The 19,348-nt window shown below is 33.2% G+C and overlaps 2 protein-coding genes across 2 annotated transcripts; both read right to left on the reverse strand.

Moving 5' to 3' along the window:
* Positions 1 to 1,796: 1,796 nt before the first annotated feature.
* Positions 1,797 to 7,096, reverse strand: LOC105794238 (probable UDP-3-O-acyl-N-acetylglucosamine deacetylase 1, mitochondrial). Its single transcript, XM_052628329.1, is given in 8 exon segments — positions 1,797 to 2,115; positions 2,197 to 2,489; positions 3,064 to 3,121; positions 4,463 to 4,507; positions 5,004 to 5,105; positions 5,403 to 5,609; positions 6,070 to 6,378; positions 6,448 to 7,096. Coding segments are annotated over 4 exon segments (651 nt in total). The 5' UTR covers positions 6,508 to 7,096; the 3' UTR covers positions 1,797 to 2,115; positions 2,197 to 2,489; positions 3,064 to 3,121; positions 4,463 to 4,507; positions 5,004 to 5,030.
* Positions 1,924 to 3,795, reverse strand: LOC128032002 (glycerol-3-phosphate acyltransferase, chloroplastic-like). Its single transcript, XM_052628892.1, has 4 exons — positions 3,692 to 3,795; positions 3,064 to 3,121; positions 2,388 to 2,489; positions 1,924 to 2,115 (listed from the first exon to the last, which is right to left on the reverse strand). Exons 1-4 carry the CDS (start codon positions 3,793 to 3,795, stop codon positions 1,924 to 1,926), a joined length of 456 nt encoding a protein of 151 aa, XP_052484852.1.
* Positions 7,097 to 19,348: the final 12,252 nt, after the last annotated feature.

Here is a 19,348-nt window from a genome sequence, read left to right on the forward strand (position 1 = left end):
ACACATTTATCGGTTTATCTAACTAGCACTGGGCGCAAACTCTTTCACGGATTATTCACTAGGCACCAGGTGTCGTGTATCAATTGGACTATACAATAAGGTTTTATGAATCATCTAAGAAGGATGGTTATAGGCATTACTAAAGAAGATTATATTTACTTATGTATATACATTTATTCATTAGAAGATATGATATATTCTTGAGTTAGATTATTAAAGTTGTGAAATAAATTCAAATGCTTTAGATATACTTGTGGTTTTTCGAATAAGTGAAGTTGCTTATTGTGGATTGGTTTGTGCAATAATATAAGCAACTTGTTGATTGATCTATGCAAATGTAACACCCCAAACCCGACCTAGACGTTATGACCGAATCTGGCGATGTCACATGGAATGGGATTTGAAGACAAAATTGTTGAGTTAAAATCGTTATAGTTAGTTAGCTTTTATTTAATTCGGAAAAAAAAGTACTAGTTGATTTGCTTTAAAACATGTCTCCTAGTGGAAGCTTTTGTAACCAGTTAATTTAGGGAGAATCGTTTCTATTTACGAAAACCTTAGTTTTTAGAAAAACCGTGTTTTATTGAGTTGCAGTTTAAAAAAAATCCAAAAAAACAGTATAAAGTCCCAAATTTAAAGCCAACCAGTCCATAGTCCAAAAGTTAAATAAAAAATCTCAAATAAGTAATAAATTCTAGACATTAACGGAAAAAAGTCTAAAATTTACGTGTGGCCACCGTCGAGTCCTTCGCTGCATCGACCTATCAAGTCTGGGAATTGCCTGTATAGATTAAATAGAAAAAGGATGAGTTTTCACAAGCTCAGTGTGTAATCCCCACAGAAAACATGCATATTGATATCCAATAGCATTCAGTTAGATACAGTCTGGGGCCTGGGCCCATCATAGAATCAGTTTGGGCCTTAGTCCGTTCAGATGCAGTCTCAGAAATACATTAGGGCCTTGGCCCATATCAGATACAGTAAATCAGAATCCTACCCACCAGCCTCTACTCACCATCTTCGTCCAACCCTACACATCATGTGGGGATTAAATCAACCCACCCATCTCTACACAGCATGCTGTACCAAAATGCGAAACATATGCAGAAGATTGCAGCTGAGCTGCCAGATAACAGGCTTAATAGCCTTTCAGACACTTCCCCTAAATATCATCAACCCACCCCGATGCAATGCAACATGCAAAATATGTCATGCCATTATGCAATTAATAGTACATATATTTAGATATTATAAGTCATGCTCGGTATAGAAATTAGACAGACAGATCACACATATAGGGGTCTAAGTAAAGCTTACACTACACCAAAACAGGCTTTTAGCGGCGCTTTTTTAGGTCTTTAGCGGTGCTTTTTAGCACCACTAAAAGTATTTGCGGCTCTTTTAGAAGCGCCAAAAAAAAACGCCGCTAATGAACGCGTCGCTAACTTTAGCGGCGCTTTTCCCACAAACGCCACTAAAGACCAGGACCTTTAGCGACGCTTTTCCCACAAACGCCATTAAAGACTAGGACCTTTAGCGGCACTTTTCTCACAAACGCCGCTAAAGACCAGGACCTTTAGCGGCGCTTTTACCACAAACGCCGCTAAAAACATGACTTAAAAATATTTTAATTAAATAATATATATTTCTATCATAAATATTATATTATGTTTTATTTTTAAATTTTAAATTTTAAACTATATACTTTTAAGGATGAAAAATATTAAATTAAGATTTCTATTAAAATTTTAACTTTAAAGCTAAATATAAAAATTAATGAATTTAAATTAAGAAAATTAAAACAAGTTACATTCTATATTAGAATTACATAAGAAAATTGTTTACATTCTATATTAGAATTACATTAGAATTACATAAGTTCTGTTTACAAGTTACATTCTATATTAGAAAATTGTTTACAAGTTACATTCTCTCATGACCAACTCTCAAAATCAACTCTTTAAGGGATCTTTTTTCCCTTAACTCGGTGTAACCGAGTTGCAAAATGTGGTTTTTCCATACTTTTCTTGCCATCCCACATGTAGCAGTAGCAGTAGCAGCCCAGTACTTACCAGCAGAAATGCTTACGATTGTTTTCTCACAAAGGGAATATAGCTGTACAAATTCATCCAAATGAAGTAAATAAAAGCTTCACTCCAGGGGAAGTTAAAATCAACAAAGACAATGGAATAGAACCTGTTGGCATCTAAGATGAGGATCTGAGGAAACCCAATAAAATAATGCTCCATCTTCAGTAATAGCCATGCTATGTACCATCCCGGCAGCTATTGCAACCACAGAACCCAAGTACAGTCAAGGCCTCAAGGGCATAGATGAAGGCTACTACAGCTGGCTCAGAATGAGAAATTAATTCAAGAGAGAATCACCATGTTCTCGGCAATGTGCGAATTTGCTTTCTCAAGCAACAATGAGATGATGATTGGGTCAGCTTCAGTATGATGGTTTGATATAAGTACAACGTTGTGACCCTGCACCCAATTGTCTGACAATTAGATCCATAAAAAAGCCAGTTTAAACATGAAAGATTCAGCCAATATTGCAAGCTTCCTAAGTCCCAGTTGCACGTAAAAGTTTCCCGAATGTTGAAAACTTAATATGACCACGTTTAGCTTATGCCAATACAAAATTGAAAGGAAAACACCATTAAACTTTCCTTCTGAATACTAATATATAACTTTAGCCTTGCTTGCATAAAAAAAATATAAATTGACATGATCTAAAGCTGATGAAAATTAAGAAATTAAAATAAAATGGACACAAATTTAACATACAAACCTGTTATTTTATTTCTTCCTCAGATGCACGTTCTTGTTAGTTATTAATCAAAGAATATGCAAGTATTGTAGCATGCCGAATAAAAAATTTCATCAACTTACTACCAAGCAGCTCTATGATGGATAAATCATGTTATGATCTTTAACAGTATGTTTGTTCAAAATGTAAATAATGACAAGGACATCTTAGTGAAAAAGATGCTGGAGCAAAACTCGGTCTTGTTTAGAGGAATCAAGTAAAAGGAAAAAGAAAACTGAGCATAGTCACCTGCTTAAGCTTCTCCTCTATTTCATAGAAAAGAGAAAGATTGCCAACATATGAATTTCTGCAAAGAACATAATACACGGATGTTAAGAGAAGTGAGTTTTTTAATTTTAAAAAAAGAGACCGAACATGTCCTTCAGTGATTTTAAATATGAATAACATAAATGTTATATGAAGCACATGAAAGAGGGTGAATAAGTTAAATATACAAAATACATGCTTCTTTTTCTTTGCATTTTTGTCAATTCGGTTGATGATAAATAATCAAACATGAAGAAGAGAAAAACTACTAAAGACCCTATGAAACCCTCAATGAAAAAACACAAAAAAGAATGCACAAGATAAGAAACATGGAATAAGCTTAACCTTGGATGGTCTCAAATAGTAGCTAATAATTAAGAAAGAATTACAGTCCCTATTGCACTTCTCTCTCTCTCTCTATATATATCTATATCCATGAACCGTAAAGTTTATTACCATGGTTTACAAAATAGAATTATGAAATTTTAAAAATACAAATTCCTTCAGCAAAGCACATGCTTAATTTTCAGGAAGCTTTTACAAATTAAATTGATATCAGCAGAGAAACCAATGAAACCAATGAATTCTTCCAATGAAACCAATATCAAACATGTCATAGACACTTAAAGCTGACAATCCAATTCTAACAGCAATTTCTGTTCTATCTTTCAAGCATGTGAGTTTTATAAATGCCAAGTCAGGCATATTATTCATTTATAACTATCATTCAAGAGTATCAATGTGCTTTGGCTTTGCGTTTCTTTCTTGTTTCAATTTCCTAGTTTACATATGTATGTGCCACTGGACTTGTTAAGTGAAGAATAAGAACCAAATTTTTGTCAATGACTGCAGGACATAAGACCAAGAGCATCAAAAGTTTCCAAACATGAAACAACTAATCTATATTAAGCAAGTCAGAAAATCAGCGAGCTTATTGTTTTAGCTAACATAATTTTCTTGAACAGGGGTAAATTAAAATTTTACCTTTAAACAGTCGCCTACTGCTGTAAAATAAACATCAAAACATGTCCTAACATGAATATGACATATACTGAATAAAAAATTATGTAACCAGCTAAAGAGCAGCTGGACATATACTGATTGTATGTATGTCCAGCTAAAGAGCAGCCAGAAAAACCCACAAGATATCCGCATATCAGAATTAAATAAATAGAGGAAGCAAAGTAACTTAAAAGGTTGCATCTCCATTAGTTAGAAGACATACCACAACAGTTAACGTGTTAAATAAATTAAACCAATTAAATGATTCAATTTTAAGTAAAAGGATTAAGGCAAATTTCAATGATTCGATAAATTAAATTGAACTCCATTTGTATAAACTACATCAGCTGCTATTTCAGATTTGTTAACGTTAACTTACCTAAATCCCATACTTGAAACTTGATGTTGTTGTATTGTACAACCTCTACATTAAACCCAATCGCAGCAAAAAAATAGTTCAAAAAATGGTGCATCGAAGATGTCAGTCATTTAGAAAAAAAAATGAAAACCCAAAACAAGAATGATAAAGAAGAACATTTCCACAATATGCATGTATATAGGCATACATACATTCTCAGTCAATATGCATGGAAAAGCTTGTAATTAAAAACCAAACAATGTTTTAATTGGGACAGAAGCTACATGTATATAGGCATAAATGCAATAAAAACCTCAAATGAAAAAAAAAAGATTAACTAAACAGTATCATTAAGCATTTCCACAATGAATTTCAAAAGATTTGGCTCAAGAAAATTACCAACCTAAATTTATTGAAATGCAATGGACAAATTACAACAGGATTAACATTTATAAAGCATCTAAACTAAGTGATTATCCTGAATCATGGTACATCAACAAAGCACCAAAGTTACTCAACAGTTAACTACTAAACATCTATTAAGAACACCAAAAAGACTTACCTGCAAAGAACATTTTAGATAGAATGGCTAAAACTGGGATATAACCCGCAAAACGCAGCCTTCTTGTTGGCCATCATTGTCGTTTTCTACATCCCAAAGCCCCTAGAATACATAGCAACTTCAAGCACATATTAGAAACATTTCGACTGAGCTAAAAGTGTAAAAAAAAATAGATTATGCACAAAACTGATCTCTTGTGATGTCTTTATAACCAAGTGATTAAAAAGTTGCACATTACCCACATCCAAGCCGATTAAAAGTTAAAAAGGATAAGCTCTTAAACTGTTTTCCTATTTCCCCTGAAAAAGAGAAGAAAAGGTAAAGCAAGACTAACGAGACAATTACCATTTGAATTCAATGCGGTTAACAATCAGCATACCAGAGAACAAAAGAACTTACCTTTGGAAAGTCAATTCCACAAGATATGTGAACCTTTGAAGCAGGGAAGGCAACCATAAAAGAATCATTTCTCAAAACATAAAATGGTTCACTCAAATATGGTGCCAATTTCTCAACATTGTTGCCACACCGATCCAAGGCCTCTTTTCTGCCAACTTGTTCTATTGCCTCTACCCAAGCATTTGCAGACCCATCAAAAATAGGAACCTGTGTTAGTTAAAATTCCAATCATCACCATCTATAAAATTGTATGAAAAAAGAGACTCAGCTAAATTATTACAGTGTTTGTACATTATATGTTACATTAAACAGTTCTCTCTACAAATTCATTGACTATGTTTAAATCTCCTCGCTCATCCCTCAATCCAGAATGCATATCCTACAATATGGCCTTCAAAGGTTCTTTCCGGCTGTTAGATTGCAGCTTCATGCTTTTAGCTTGCTCCAAAGTTGTCTTGAAGTGAACGAACAATTGAATATATATTTGTTCCATGTAAAATGTAAAATCATGCATTTTATTATCCAACAATACCTTACAGGAAAAGTCGCTTTTCTTGCTAAAAGGAAAGAATGTGACAAAAGTAACAACCAAATGAATAACAAAACTTACAATTTTAAGCAAATTAAAAATCAATTTTGATATCCAAACAAAAATTATGGCACTAACCTCGACCTCAGTATCCTCAGAATCGAGACTTTGAATCTGAATTCTACAATTGTCAATGCCTTTAGCTTCCAAAGCCGAAAGCAAATGCTCGACGGTCCGAATCTTGTATCCGTCTTTGCAAAGAGAGGTACACAACAGCTATTCTCGAACAAAATCGATGGATGCAAGAATCAAATTTGAGTGAAACTCAAAGTACCTTCCTTGGCCGGTGAATCCCGGCCATATCTTTACCTTCGAAACCTTCCCCGACTGAAGTGTTTTTCCCGACAGTTCGATGCATCCCGCTGGGGTTTGTTGAAGCTTACCGGTCTGGGATCACAGTAGAAGTTAACAGAAATGGAGATCAGGTTAGGATGTTTTGGGAGTGAGGGAAGGTACCGTTTTCCATGAGATGAGATTGGAGGACTTGAATGAGTTAATCGTGGCGGAGATACGCATGTTCCAGAGCGGATTGATACGAGGTTAAACTTACAGCTATGGCAAGATTTTCTTTTGGCGGGTTTTAAAGTTATGAAAAGATTAAAAAAGCATTGAACTTTTTCCCTAAAAAAAACAAATTCAAAAGCATTGTGTGATAGCTTGGATGACTTCCCATATTGTTGCAAATTCAAAAATAAAGGGAATCGGGGTAGGGGAGAAATGGTTTGGGAAAAATAAAAGGACTGTCGATTTGGGGAAATTAGGGGGAAACAGACTCTTGTTTGGCGACAGTTGTTTCTTCTCGTTCTTGTTCAACAACAACTGTTTCTTCTTCTTCTGCAGACTTGAGTTTCCAAGTACCGTAAAGAGTTTTGCTGTTTTTGAAGGATAAGGTCAAGTTGTTGGAAGAAAAGGTGGAAACTTTGGTCTGAAAATAGATAGAATTTGGATAAAAGAAGAGGTTTTTGGGAGATTTAAAATGGGTTTTGGAGATTAAATGCAAAGGAGTTGAAAATGCTGAAATTGTTGCCATTTGGTCTTCAAAATTTGTGCTTTTGGATGAGAGAACTAAGAAAAAATTTGGGGGGAAATTTGGCGTTTTTTCGTTTTTGGGTTTTAAGGGGGAAATTTGGGAAAAAAGCAGAGCGAATTTTTTTTAAGTAAAATGAATTTTGTGGCGTTTTTTATAAAAAACGTCACTAAAAATAAAATAAAATTTCTATCGTGAAACTTTACGTTATTTTTCATAAAAAAACACCACTATTGCTTACCTTTTGTGGCGTTTTTCTCATAAACGCTACTAATGATTGACTTTTTTTTACAATTTTATATTTAATTATTATATAATTCATATCAAATTTAAATAAATAAATTTTGAAAATTTAAGTAATATTTAAAAGAATTAGATAAATTTTAAAATTTTTATATAATTTTTATGTAAGAAAACAAAAACAAAAATTTTAAAATATGAAAAAAACTATATTAATGATAATTTTAATAAATTAAAATTCATATTATATATTTTATTGTCAATCTATTACATTAATTTGTTATATTAATTTATTTATTTATCAATTTTTTAAAATCTAATATTTAAATATATCAAATGATTTAAACCATTTAATCTAAATTTAGATTAAATATTTTTAAATATAAAAACATTAATTAATTGTATAAAATTTTATCATTTAACAAATCTAAAGTAAACCTTAAATCCTAAACCATTTAATATGTATAAAATTGATCTATCTCTTATATAATTTAAATCAGAATCATAATTTTAATATATTAAAATTAATATTATCTCTTTTACAATTATATAAGAAATTATTTAATATATAAATTAAAAACACCAATTAATCTAAACCCTTAATCCCTATCTCCAAAACCCTGAATCATAAAACATAAACCCTAAACCCCTAACCCCTCTTTTACAATTATATAAAAACTTAATTAATATAGGAATTAAAAAAATACTAATTAATCTAAACCTTAAACCCTAACCCGACCTCAAATCTTTAAACCCTAAATCACTAACTCTTAACCTCTAACCCCTAACCCCTAACCCCTAACCCCTAAATCTTATTTAATATATAAATTAAAAAACACTAATTAATCTAGACCCTAAATCCTAAATCCTAAACCCTAACCCAAATCCCTAACCCCTAACCCCTAAACCTTATTCAATATAAATTAGAACACACTAATTAATCTAAACCCTAAACTCTAACCTGACACTGAATTCATAAACCTTAAAACACTAACTCTTAATCTCTAACCCCTAACCCCTAAATTACAACCCTTAAACCAGAATCCGTAATCCCTAATTCCATAATCTATAAACCTTAAAATTGTAACTCCTAAACCGGCCTTAAATCCTAAATTAACCATATACCCTAAATCATATACCCTAAACCATATATATTAAACCCTAAACTATAATGATAATTAATTAAATATTTTAAAATTAATACTATCGTATCTTTTACAATTTAAGTTTTATGGTATTTTATTTTACTCATAATTTAATATATTTTTCTAGTAAAGTAGTTTAAATAAACTGTGATTGAAAAATAATAATAAATAGTTAGGAGTTAGGAATTAGGAATTCTCTTTAATAAAAACATTTTGTATTAAACAATATTATTTGTTATAATTTAAATGTAAATTTGACCAATATATAATAAATACAACAAAATATCAATTTTTTCAACTTATAATAAAAAATATAATTGAAACATTACTTGAGAATATATCAAAGAATGAGATAATTGAGAATATATCAAAAACGGGCATTAGCGGCGCTTTTTAAAAAATGCCGCTAAAGGCCCGAGCACTAGCGGCGCTTCTTCAAAAACGCCGCTAAAGGTCTGAGCATTAGCGACACTTCTTCAAAAATGCCGCTAAAGGTCTGAGCATTAGCGGCGCTTCTTCAAAAACGCCGCTAAAGGCCCAAGCATTAGCGGCGTTTTTTAAAAAGCGCTGCTAAAGGCCCGAGCATTAGTGGCGCTTCTTCAAAAACGCCGCTAAAGGCTCGAGCATTAGCGGCGCTTCTTCAAAAACGCCGCTAAAGGCCCGAGCATTAGCGGCGCTTCTTCAAAAACGCCGCTAAAGGCCCGAGCATTAGCGGCGCTTCTTCAAAAACGTCGCTAAAGGCCCCAAAAACTCAATAAACGGCGTCGTTGGGCTTAGGCTTTTTGTGGCGCTTTTCAAAAAACGCCGCTAATGCTTATTTTTAGCGGCGTTTTCCAAAAAGCGCCGCTAATGCTCGACCTTTAGTGGCACTTTTCTACAAACGCCGCTAATGCTTGATTTTTAGTGGCGTTTTTTATCCAAACGCCGCTAAAAATGCCGCTAAAAGCCTGTTTTGGTGTAGTGTTACCGACCCTACAGTAGGTCCATAGTCAACTTGGGTGACCCGTGCAACCTTACAGAACTTTTCAAAAAAATGGGCTCACACGCCCGTGTGACCCACTCGGCCCAAATTGGCCTTGGCCGCGTGATCCATATTTAATGTAACCCGTGCTAGCTAAATATTCATATATGTTTTCACTATTTACTTATATGTTCCTTCAAAGCTATCTACTTGAGTCACTATTACTAAATTATTTATATCTTGAGCTACAGAATTTCAAATCAAGGTCCGCTTGATTTTTTTGAAACTAGACTCGAATACCTTTCTACCATAAAATTTTCAAAATTTTTGGTTTAGCTAATAAGTACAATAAAATCTTCAACCTTACCCCTGTTCTGCTGTCTGACGGCTTTGACCTTTCTTTGCTAAAAATTAATCATCACGTAGTACAAAATTTGGATGATGTTACCATTTGTTTCTATTGAAACTAGACTCATTAATAATTTAAACATGTAAATTTTAACCCCTAATTATTTCTCCAATTTTTGATGATTTTCCAAAGCCAAAATAGGGGAACCCGAATTCATTCTGACCTTGTCTCATAAAACTTATTATATCTCACGATTTACAATTTTATTACTTACACCGTTTCTTTTGTGAGAAACTAGACTACATAATATTTAATTCCATATTGTTTTCATCCTCTAATTTGATTTCCATAATTTATGGTGACTTTTCAAAGTTAGCCTACTGCTGCTGTCCAAATAGCAAGCAATTTTGGCTTTCCGTCGAATCCCATTTTCTGCGTTTTGGGTACACACGTGGTTTTTTTATGCTAAAACAGTCCCCGAGCACTCCAAAGCCTATAATTGAACAAATAACACTAATTTAATCTCACATAATGTGATCCCAAATCGAACTCATATCGAGGTTTTAACCCATAAGCGACTAAACCTTACCTTCAACTGATGAACAGTAATTCCCACACAAACTAAGACTCCGATTGGTGATTACGCGCCCTTGAATCCTCCCCTAATTGGCATAAACAAAAAAATTAGAAGAAAGTTAACAAATGGAGACAAACCACTTATCTAAAACTTACCGAACGATCGTAGACAAACGTGGAGCGACACGAGGTAGAGTGGGAAAAGAAAAATCAAGAAGATGAAGGGTGAAAGAGAGCAGAATTTGGTTGCAATGAAGAGAAAAATGACAAGAGGGTGGAGGGATTTTGGGGAAAGTAAAAAAATGAAAAGAAAAAAATATGAACAAAATATTTAATAACCACCCCAATTCCTTATTTCTCTCCGTCAAACTCCCCACTAAATCCACTACTCAGATTTTTAGTCCATCTCAAACTCTCCAGGACGCACGAGCAAAAATAATGCCCACGCTAAGATTCAAACACAAGACCTCCTTCACACCAACACTCCACTTATCCATTAGACCAGCAGGCCCATACTGTTAATTATTTGCCAACTTTTACTTAAAAGCCTACTGACCAAAGATAGAGCCTATTCATAAAAATACCAAAATTTGCACAAGTCCTGGCTTGAACTTGGGACCTCCCAAACACACCCAGAACACATAACCACTAAAGCAGACAAACATTTGTGTCACACATTCACAATACCCAAAATTAAATTTTTGGGGTGTTATAGCAAAGCTATTTATATAGCAAGTGATGTGAATTGAGATATATGTTCAAACCAACTAAATTTGAATACTTGTGAAAATTGAGTATAGCATGAAATAATGTGATGAAATGCATGAAATTGAAATGATGATATCTTGTAATTGTATGTTTAGATAGTAGTATGATGATATAATTCAATTTAAGCATTCAATGTATCATATCATGTCTTAAAAAGTTCGGATTATAGAAATATCTCTGAGTTTTACTCAACGTGTGGTTTTGTTTTCTATGCGCAGGTTAGGTGCTCTATTTTGATCATCGATTTAGCATCCAAAAATAATCCTGATCTTAAGTGTGGTGATGTTTAATTTTGTAATGGAGTGTACCTAGGATGTCTTTGGTTGTTAGTTGTTTTGTGAATGTGATGTAAATTGAGTTATAAGTATATGTTTATCTTTGAAGCTAATGTTAGTGTGTGTTTTGACCAAAAGCTTGACATGTGTATGAAACTTAAAGCTTGATGTCTTAAGTACCTTTATGTTAGGCTAAATTGAGTGATTTTGGCATTCTTTAAACTTGGATTTGGATGATGCATTGTTGATGTGTTTTGACGATATAAAATGTGGTACCAGCAAGGGTACATTGGTTAGGCACTTAGGATGATTGTTTTGACATGTTTTGAGTATGTTTAATCGTATTTTGAATAGGTTAAATGATTCGTATTTGAATTGCTTAAGACCCAAGTAAGCTTGAAATGGTAAGCTTGTTGTTTAAGGTACATTTTAGGTCTACACGGCCAGAGACACGGGCGTGTGACTCGGCTGTGTGAGACACACGACTTGGCGACACGGTCGTGTTTCACATGTTGGATGCTTAGGGTGAAAGTCAGTTAGTTACATGGCCTGGCACACTCACGGCCGTGTGACCCCTATTTTCAATTTTTGTGAATTTTTCATAGGTTTTCCAAATGATTTCAAATTGGCCTCGATTTGTTTCTAAAGTATTTTTAGGGCATCAAGGGCTCGATTTAGGGACGATATGTGTATGTAGGAATGGTTTAAGTTATTTTTTTGATTTTTGAATGAAATTAATTATAAATGTTACAATTGTAGGATAATGCTCATAGCCCTAATTCGTGATGGAGAGGGGTTAGGGGTGTTACAGGATTAAAATGAAAATATTTCAAAATTAACATGAAATTTCTATAATTTTTGGATCTAGAAGGCTGTAGAAGGATGAAATTGAAATTGGATTGTAAAACGGGGTGTAAATGTGAAAGATATGATGGTTTCAGTTTTAAGGACTAAATTGAATAAAATGTGAAAATTTATGAAAATTGTGTAAAATAAAATTAAAAGGTTATATATATGTACTTGAGTATTATAAGGTATTTGGAATTGATAATTTGGAATTAACTATTATATAGATCAATATTTGTATTGATCGGAGAATAATCAGGAAAAGGGGAAAAATTGTTGAATAGTCCTTACGATTCAATTTGCTAGTTGATTTTTATTAGGTAAGTTCATAGGATATGGTTAAGTACTTTTATGTATTTATTTTGGTTGAATTGAGAATATATCTATAATGTTGGATTGTAATATTACAATGTTAGTAATTTAGTACTAAAGGTGAGGAATGAATTAAGGACCTACTAGTAAGCTTTGCATTTGACTGCCTCTAGACGTACTAATGTCCAGAGTGTGAATACAACAGTAAAATATAGAATTATGAGGCGATATTTGCAAGAATAGGAGTCTAGTTGTAATATAGTTTTACAATAGAGTGGGTGAGTACTCCGAGGATCGTACCCAAGGGAGGCAAAGGCTAGATAAATTTTAACCTATACATTAAAATATCTAATTAATACTTTAATCAAGATAGTACGAAAACGTAAGAGATTTTTTTATTTTTATAGTAATAATAACAAAAAGAAAATAACATAAAAGAAAATTAAATTTCAAGAGATAGAAAAAGTAAAAGGAATCAAATCTGATGATAAGTGATTAACTTTCTTCGATAATCCCAATCAACTGTCATTTCGGGTTCCTCATCAACCAACTAGTCTCTACCCTAGCAAGATCTTCTGATCTTTCACTAACATAACGAGTCAACAATGACTACTTATCTTCTAACCTCACAGTCTAGACTGGCTTAGGACGAAGGTGTTCATGGATGTGCAATACCAATTTTTGGTTAATTCCTACCTTGATAACTTCCTGGGGTTATCAAGACTAGGGTTTGTTTCACGTTCTTCCTTTCCCAAATAGCTGATCCGTTGAGTAACCCTACAAAATAGTTAATAGATCATGCATCCACTCCCTAATCCCCTATAGAAGGATTAGTTCCTCATAGCTTTTATAAACAACATGGAATAGATGGAAGAATAAAACATGGTGAATGAATTGTAGTGTAGATTTTAAAAAAGGCCTAATTTATATAAATAATAACGCGAATCCCTAGAAGTTAGTCGTCTTTAGAAATTAGATCTTTTGAAGGAAATCAACGAACAAATAAACTAAACTCTAAAAAACCTAAGAAAGAAAGAAAATTAAGCTAAATCTAAAGAGAGAATATAGGTTAATGGAACCATGTCCATAACATGTGCCAAAGGAGCCTATTTATAGCATTCAGGTGGCTGTCATCCTTAACCTAGGTTAGCTGACATTCCTGAGCTTTAAGTTCAATTGTGCAGACCGAAACACCCCTGCTTCGTATTTATTTTTCATCTTAGAGTCGATGTTGCGACACAACAAGACCTGTGTCACAATGTAGAAGTCAATGTCTTCAGGGGTATGTCGCAACACCCTTAGTCAGTGTCACAACATGGAAGGCAGTTTCATCATTTCTCCATTCTACTCTCTATGTTTTGACATCGGACTTCCTGTGTTGTGACATAATGTCCAGTATCGACCTAAAATGTCTTCTAATGGTCTCTTACACACTTATGAAGTACGCTAGCTCTCCCTCAGGCCTCATTAGGCCCTTAAGGTCAATAAAAGACTCAATTCACACATTTTATTAGATCTAAGTAAAACTAAAGAAACTTAACTCAAATATAACGAAAATGCTTGTATTTAGGCTTCTTAAGTGCAAAAAATAGTTTAATCTGGTACACCGAATTACGACAGACCAAACTCCCCCACATTTAAGTCATTGTTTGTCCTCAACCAACATAAAAAAAGACAATAAAATGATGACCCTTGAGCAAATATGATACAAGTATTGATTTTGGAGCATAATTACAAACAATCTTAACATGATGAGCAGTTGACTTACAACTTTTGACCACAAACACCTAAGTTCAATATGTTACACAGTATACAAGTATTAAAGGTCTCACCTATAGGAATCCATCAATAAATCATACAAGTACATTGATTATCCGAGTAAAATACAAATAGTCATTTATGCATATGTTCAGTGTGATGTCCATTCATGTATAAGGGTATTTAAGGTCACATAGGACTTTTTGACTTGTAACGTTCTGAGGCTTAGGACAAGTATGAAATTCAAAAATAGTAAGTGTAAAAAATGGTTACAAATACAAAAATAGTTTGGCACATCGTATTGGCTCCTATTCTTCCCCCTTAGTGACCCTTACCCGCTCATCACCTTATTTCTCCTTCTCTCACCTTCATTATCTCTCCACATAGGAAATCATAGCATGACATAGTAACTACGGCTAGCCTACAAGTTTTTTGTGCACTAATGAACGAGTTTTTCTTTCTTTTGTGACTTTATCACTTTTCTCTTTTGCAATACATCTCACTCAAGAATGCTTTTTAGCTTTTCAAGTGCTTATTCTACTCGTATTGATTTTTTTGTGTTCTTCTCTTGTTTTGCACTTTCAAGCTAACATATAGTTCCCATATCACACTAATCTTTTCTTTTTCACTCTATTTTTACAAACTCTGCCATGATGTATTTACTTAACCCTCAATACATATGGCCAGACGTCTATAATTGTGCAGCGCAGGACCAAAGAAAAAGGGCAAATAGAATTTAACATTTTCAAGATCGGGGATTGTAATGGGGTTCATCTAGAAGTGTCAACATGCTCAAAAATTGGTACTAAAGGTGAAATATAACTAGGATAGCTTTTTGGCTCTGACTGTGTTCCAAACAATGCCTTAGGTCATCCCTAAATATCTCAACATGCACAAATTAATTAACCAAACAAATACAAATTCAACCATTTATCATTCGTAATAACATGCTCGTTTCCTTGTATTTTCTATATCACTTGGTACAATCGATTGCTTAATGCCTATTTACAGTGTAACGTATAGAACTTAGTAGTCTAATAGTAAAAAATTTAAAATCACCTATCATCATGCCAAATTTATGCATCACACAAGTAACCTAAGTACAAGCTCCTAACCAATCACTTGTATTTCTACAAGCTTAAGCACACAAAAGACAAGAAAAATCAAAGAACATGTAAAAATTTAAAGCAAATTTTCTATGTTACCCCCCCACACTCTAGTTGGCACATTGTCCTCAATGTGTAACACATAAAAAGATAATGAGAGAAGTTACCCGATTGATTGTGATTGCTGTAGCTCCTATTGGTGGGAGCTTCCTATTTTGTTCGTGTAAAGCTTGAATTGTTTGTGTCTCCTTCGTGTTGGGTTTCTAAATAGAAAACTTAAACAAAATACGACATACTAAAAATCTACTTATTAATCCTACTCCTACATATTTTAAATCATCCAAAAATTAATAAAAGTTTTAAAAAAATAAAAAATTTTCAATCATCCTTTTCAAAATCCATTTCCTCACTTCCATCATCTTTCTTATCCTTTTCGTTGTTATGCACTTCTTCTCCTTGCTCCATATCTACTGGCCTGAACATGTCAAGTGTATAGTTGAGGACCTGGATGTTGTTTTGCCTTGCAAATTCTTGGAAAATTGGTCTCGACTTTTGCATCCATTGTATTATCTAATCAAGCTTTGGATGACTATTTTCACCGATGTCTTGTTGAGCTTGTGTCAACATTTGTGACAAAATTGGTGTAGTAGTTGTAACACCGCTTACTCGAGACCGTTTTCGGAGTCGAGCACAAGACATTACTTATCTTATCTTACTTATTCGGAGCATAAAAATTTACTTTGAAAATTAATTTCACTATTTACAGCAAACCTGTCCAATAGTGCAACAGTTACTAAATTGATTATAACTCGAGCTACGAAACTCAAAATTTAACTTCATAAATTTTATCTGAAACTAGACTCACATATATTTTTTCTATAAAATTTTTAGAATTTTTGGCTTAGCCAATTAGTACAGTTTATTATTTAAAATCTCCTCTGTTTCGCCAATTGACTGCCCTGACCTCTTGTCGCTAAAAATAAAATTTCTCATTATGAAATTTTCATATAGTGTTACCGCTTGTTTCTAAAGAAAATAGACTCAATAAGGATTCTATACATATAAAATAAAACTCATAAATATTTTTTTACCATTTTTAGTGATTTTATAAACTCAGAATAGGGGACTCCAAAAATAGTTCTGACCATGTCTCACTAAAATTCACAAATCTTAAAATAGAAATTTTCTTTTGCTAAACCGTTATTTTTCCATGAAAATAGACTCAACAAGATTTCATTCCATATATCATTCACCCTATAATTAATTTTATACCATCTTAGGTGATTTTTCAAAGTTACATCACTATGTTGCCTGAATTCTGTTTCTTTACAAGATTTTACCCTTTCATGATTTCCATGCATAATTTATCACCTAGACTTTTATAACAACAAACATCTTCATACTTAACCATTTTAATAACCATTCATCATCAGATACTCACACACCATTCTTTAGCAAAATCATAATTACAAAGATGCAAAATAACTAAGTCCCTATACATGCCATAACTCAAACGTGTTTCATCATAAAATACCGAGCAATTGTTCTTGATAGTGTAGACGATCTCCGACTTCTTTAAGATCCCTGAAGCAGCTTTGCAATACTATAAGAGAAAAAAAATAAAAGAAGTAAGCATTAAGCTTAGTAAGTTTACTAGCAAATAAATAACAACATTTAACACAATTAATTAAACTTAAGTAACTTTATCTCTAGTTTACTCTTTAGTTAGTCTCATTCTAGTTCTTCTACTTGTTTACTTCGTATACTTGTGTTTATAACTTACTCTTCTCTTGCTACATCATTAAATATCAATTGTTAATATGATAAATTCTTAAATCTTATAACTCACCTGAGCTTGCAATTTTTACTTTTAACTGAACTTTCGTGCACATGATTCGTTTACTAGCCCGTTGAGCTACATTGGAATAATAAGGATACTCGGGTCTCTTCTGATAATAACATGCCAAAGCCATGTCCCATACATGATCTTACATGGGATGTACTCATGTCGGTTCCCATGCCATGTCCCAAACATGGTCTTACGGGGGACCTCTCATCTCGGTGCCAATGCCATGTCCCAGACATGGTCTTACATGGGACCTCTCATTTAGGTGCCAATGCCATGTCCCATACATGGTCTTACATGGGACCTCTTTACCCCAATGTCATGACATTCATATCCAATACCATCCTTATATATCAACGAGACTTTTTAATTTTAATTCTCTATAATTTCATGCTTGGATCATCATCAAATAAATTCATGAAATAAATTCATTGTTGCTGGAAAATAGCAGCATTAATAATAATTTTTGAAATATTGCATTTATTTACTGTAAACTTACCTCAGTACCAAATATAGCCCAATTCGCCAACTTAGTCTTCAACTTTATTCTTCCCTTTGTCTAACCTCGAGTTACGTTCTTCTTGATCTAAAATAGCAAATTTAACTTATTTAATACTCACATTTATCAAAACAGCCCTCGACTCTAACTTTGTGAAAATTATGATTTTCCCCCTAAACTTTTACATAATTGCATTTTTATCCCAAGGCTCAGAAATTAAACTTCATCCCTTATTCTTATTTTTTATGACATGCTGAACAATTCTCCCTTCTATGCCAACATCAAATTCCCACTCTAACATGTACTTATGAACATTAGGTATTTTTTACCGATTATGTCGTTTTACTCGTTTTCGCTTAAAATCGGCTAGCAAAAGTTGTTTAACATAATTTCTAGCTTCATATTCTATCATAAAACATCAAACTAAACACTTTTGACCTATGGGTATTTTTCCAAATATAAACCCTAGGTTAAATTATTGCTAGAATAAGCTAAATTAAGCTACCGGGACTACAAAAACGTAAAGAACATTAAAAACGGGGCTTGGGATCACTTACTATGAAGCTTGGAAGTTTGAAAACCCTAACTATGGCTTCAATCCTTGCTGATTTCGTCCAAATGAGGAAGATGAGCACAATTTGCCATCTTTTTCCCTTTTAATTCATTTTAATTACTAGATTACCAAATTGCCCCTAACTTAAAAATTTCCTATTTCACTTATCTCATGTCCATTTTTGTCTACCAACTTAACCAATGGTCTAATTACCATATAAAGACCTCCAATTTAAAGTTTCATAATAATTGGACACCTCTAACATGTAGAACTCAACTTTTGCACTTTTTTACAATTTAGTCCTTTTGACTAAATTGAGTGCCCAAACGTCGAAATTTTCGAACGAAATTTTCACAAAATCATTTTGTGAAATCGTAGACCATAAAAATATAAGAAAAATAAATTTTTCTTCATCGGATTTGTGGTCCCGAAACCACTGTTCCGATAACCTTGAATTTAGGCCATTACAGTAGTCGTGTATTGTTGTCGCTTGTTCCAACCTTTTATTTGTTTGGCTCGCAGCTCTACGTACTGTTGGAACAAGGTGTCATCTATAATTATTTGGGACGGTTTTATCGATTGCTCTATGGATGTCATAGGTATACCCGCCTTTTTGCATAAAGCCGTCACTAGATGATGAAAGAAAATGCCCCCTTTTTGGGCCATTGATCCATCTTTTCATGTACTGGTGGATCCATTTACTGATACAGACCTATTTTTTCTATAAAATAGCATAAAGCAATACTTCCCTAAAGGTATTAATGTTAGAAACATTTAGAGCAAGTACTATTCTCATGCACACAAATTGAATTCACATCTTAGCCTCTGAAAACATAATAGCTTAATGAAAGGATACAGGAACGTTGGTACCTGAACGATATTTCTATTCACCCCTTCCTTCAGTTAAATACTTTATAACATTATCCGTATCTATGTCTCAAAAATATTTTAAATAATTTTCGTCAATAAAATCATTTTCATATTATGGAGCATTGTAAAAGTCACAAATAATTCGAGGGGTTACTCTCATTTCTTTCCTTTGCACAAGTATCGATTCCCACATATGACCTTTAGTATTCCTAGTCTCGTGGTCCTC

Source organism: Gossypium raimondii, chromosome 3, assembly GCF_025698545.1.
Source record: "Gossypium raimondii isolate GPD5lz chromosome 3, ASM2569854v1, whole genome shotgun sequence".
In the NCBI taxonomy this organism is placed as follows: domain Eukaryota; kingdom Viridiplantae; phylum Streptophyta; class Magnoliopsida; order Malvales; family Malvaceae; genus Gossypium; species Gossypium raimondii.